At 42.5% G+C, this 3,631-nt stretch overlaps 1 protein-coding gene across 1 annotated transcript in view; it reads left to right on the top strand.

Annotated features, from left to right (window-relative positions):
* The window catches only part of cyp17a2 (cytochrome P450, family 17, subfamily A, polypeptide 2), a 2,453-nt gene extending 1,162 nt beyond the window's left edge, over positions 1 to 1,291 (top strand). Inside the window, exons 4-6 of the mRNA XM_076163223.1 lie at positions 85 to 254; positions 439 to 542; positions 878 to 1,291. Coding sequence (XP_076019338.1) covers positions 85 to 254; positions 439 to 542; positions 878 to 1,149 — 546 coding nt within the window. The 3' untranslated portion in view covers positions 1,150 to 1,291. The remainder of the gene's footprint in view (positions 1 to 84; positions 255 to 438; positions 543 to 877) is intronic.
* Positions 1,292 to 3,631: the final 2,340 nt, after the last annotated feature.

Below are 3,631 nucleotides of genomic sequence, written 5' to 3'. Positions count from 1 at the left end.
CTGATTACACTGAAACACAACCAATACTACTACAAGTGATCACAGTACTCATACTCTTAAGTCTTGTGTGCCCCTCCCCCTCAGGTCCAGGAGCGTGTGCAGAAGGAGCTAGACGAACAAGTGGGTGGCGAGCGAGCGGTGTGTGTGTCAGATCGAGGCCGGCTGCCGTACCTGGACAGTGTTATCAACGAGGGCATGAGGATCAGACCGGTCAGCCCGGTCCTGATCCCACACACTGCAATGAATGACAGCAGGTACACAGACACACATACATGAGCACACAATACTATGCAAAAAGAGTGGAGTTTTTAATTGTCTCATATTCATATAACTGAACTTAATCACTGACATAATTGAATGCACTCTTCAACTGTGTCAACTCTCTCCCTCTCCGTCTCTGTATCTCTGTCTCCCTCCTTCTCTGTATCTCTCCTGTAGTATTGGAGGTCACTCTATTCGTCGTGGCTCTCGTGTTTTGATCAACATGTGGTCAATCCACCATGACCCACAACACTGGGACAAACCGGACCTTTTCAACCCAGGTAACACACACACACACACACACACACACATACAAATAAACATACACATACACACACACACACACACACACACACACACACACACACACACACACACACACACACACACTTGTTATTGCTTTTCCCACAAGTATTCTGACATTGAAATGTTTAACTTCCTTCTCAGTTTTGTCTGAACATGGCATTGCAGTTCATAAGTTGAGGCTACATAACCCAACAAAGTGTAGAAATGTTTTAGTATTTGCAGGATTTCATCACTTCCACATTTCCCTGTCAGAATACAGGTTGGGAAACATTATGCAGCACTCACATCCCACCTTTTCCCACCTCTTCAGATCGCTTCCTTGACAACCAGGGCCAGCGGGTCGTACCTTCCTGCTTCCTGCCGTTTGGGGCGGGGCCTCGGGTCTGTGTGGGTGAATCACTGGCCAGGGTGGAGCTCTTCCTCTTCCTGTCTTCTCTGCTCCAGCGATTGAGCTTCAGGCTACCGGACGGAGATCCTCCGCCAAACCTGCAGGGGCGGCTGGGCGTGGTGTTGCAGCCGCTACCATACAGGGTTGTGGTCACTCCAAGGGCGGGCTGGCAGGGCGAGACCAAATATAACTGATATAGCAGGAAAGACAACCCAAATGTAACTGTAATTTTACTTGCTTACTGAAATAATTTGTTGCAACTGCTTTTTAAAATACATGTAGTCATTAGACACAACATTGTACAGTTGTTGAACTAGCAACCAAATTGTTGAGATTGTCTAGCCATGGTGAAGAACTATTTTGGTCAATCTGCATCTAAAAATACAATCTTACAAACGCATATTCTATACAAATAAAGCCACACGGCCAGACATGCTGCAGCACTGTATCCACTTGCCGAGTACTGGTGTGTGAACAGGAAAACGTCCATCCGCTTGCACCACAGGACCCCTTGCTGAATTTTCTGGGTAAAGCTTAACTTTATCCAGTTTGAATGCATGAACGAAGGAGGGAAAATGATCTAGAAATCATTTACGTTTTGTGATTTTCCTCCCAATATATTGTTTCCATATAGATTTTTCATTTTTGTAAACAGGCTTACGATAATTTCATAATCTTTGCAAGTCAAATTTTGTCAGCTTTACATGCCAGTTTACGATATTCTCAAATTTTCAGTTGTTATTTTTGAATGTCAGGATAATTCATAAATTTATCTATAGTTGAGCTCAATTTGAGTTTTAAATCATTAGCTTTGGGAGAAAGATTTTTGTCTTTCCTCTAACAATTTCCTAAAAAAAGAGAACTTTGATTTCATGATAGTATTTGCATCACTAAAGGATTAGATTAATCATCTGAAGGTGTTTCTCTACTGTTATCTGCATCAGGTGGATGAATGGGATTCCTGCTGTATGACATGAGTGACAGACAGCTAGTGAAAAGACAGACGGGCAGTAGATTTGATGCTTTTATTCTGTATATCTTCACACACTTTTAGAACAGGCTGGTTTAGTTAAGTGTCTCTCTCTCTCTCTCTCTCTCTCACACACACACACACACCACACACCACACACACGCCCGCACGATTAATTCAGTAATACTAATAATTAGCATTGTTACAATCGTTTTATAAATGGACTTTAAAGAAAATTATTTATTCTCTTCTGCTCTTTCCTTCCTCACACCTCATGTAAACAGGAAGCAAGAAGAGAAGAAGGGAAAATTTTAAAAATGTAACTTTCAATGTGGGAGGGGCTTCTACAATTACAGCAACACACTCACATTTTAGTTTAAGAGTTTGTTGTAAAACAGGTGGCGCTGTTTCAAAAGGTCAAAAAGGGTCAAAAGACAGAAATCTAGAGATGGATTCACATCAGTGTTCGTGATCTGCCTAAATTAATAGAACGTTTTCTGTAATAGTGATGACAGGAATAGTACATTTCAATCAGTCAAATGTCTTTTCTGTTTGTCCATCTGTTTGCCCGTGATGTAGCTTGGCAACTAGATAACAACTTGCTACGTGCCAAAAGATGGGAACATAGCATACCACTAGATAAGATAGAACAGTGGTTCAGCAGAGCGTCATCGCTTGGTAGAAGAAAGATATTAGACTGAGCAAATGTTACTATGGCAGTCACCCATACGCTTAAAATGTTCGTCAAGCAACAGTGCAGTCTGGGACACTTGGACTGTCATCAGACATCGGGCATGCTGACATGAAGCCAGCCTATGGGAAACGGGAGATTTTTGGACCTTTGATGAAAACCAATTCGCTGGGAAATGATGGCCAACTCTGCTGGCCGGAGATCAGCTCAGCAGAAAGAAAGAGATTGCGTTTACAAACATTAGATCGGTGCCGACATCAGCATCACAGCCGATCAGAGAACTTTTGGAGAATAAATTACAGACAGGTATTTAAAACGGCTTTTCTCCAATCATTCCGGTCTACAGTCCACACCCACACAGAGCAAGAACAGCTCTAACGCTAAGTAGTAACAGTTGTCAAGTAGAAATGGCACTCTGTAACCATGGAGATATATAACCTTATTAGTTCCAAGTAAACAAAAACACAGTTAACCACATCAATAACCACAACATCTACGGCTCAGTATCACCTTTGACCATTATCAAGGAGGTCCTTTACAAACATCAGTCTCTACAAACTGTTTTGTATCGATTCTCCTTCCGAAGATGTCACTTCCACCTGGATCCACATCAGAACCTGAAACTTGAACATCATTCTCACAGGTCCAAAATTGCTGAAAACCAGATTTGTATCCATCCACCTGTGAATCCAGACGTGTACATGTTGGATTCGAAAGCGACTACCGTGGCTACTGAGGTAACAGTCCAGAAAACATCCACTACGAAATAGTTTGGCTAAACCTTTGAAACAGAGACAGTCCACTGCAATGCTGCTGTTGTTACAGCATCGCGATTCAGTCCAGAGGAGACATTCTTCAGTCCAACAAAGGTTTGTTCATTGTGGGCACCTGTCAACATTACCCACTGTCCTTTGCAATAGGAGTACCAAAGCCTGTGAAGTTCCAGTTATGTGTGTTTTAATGCAGCATGGACACAGGGTTCATGGATCATCAACCACACTTGAGGTGTATCCAC

Source organism: Genypterus blacodes, unplaced genomic scaffold (assembly GCF_046128005.1).
Source record: "Genypterus blacodes isolate CSIRO-AG114 ecotype Tasmania unplaced genomic scaffold, CSIRO-AGI_Gbla_v1 ptg000129l_1, whole genome shotgun sequence".
Lineage (NCBI taxonomy): Eukaryota > Metazoa > Chordata > Actinopteri > Ophidiiformes > Ophidiidae > Genypterus > Genypterus blacodes.
Note: the sequence above shows the minus strand (reverse complement) of the source record. Positions and strands in the feature narration are given on the sequence as shown.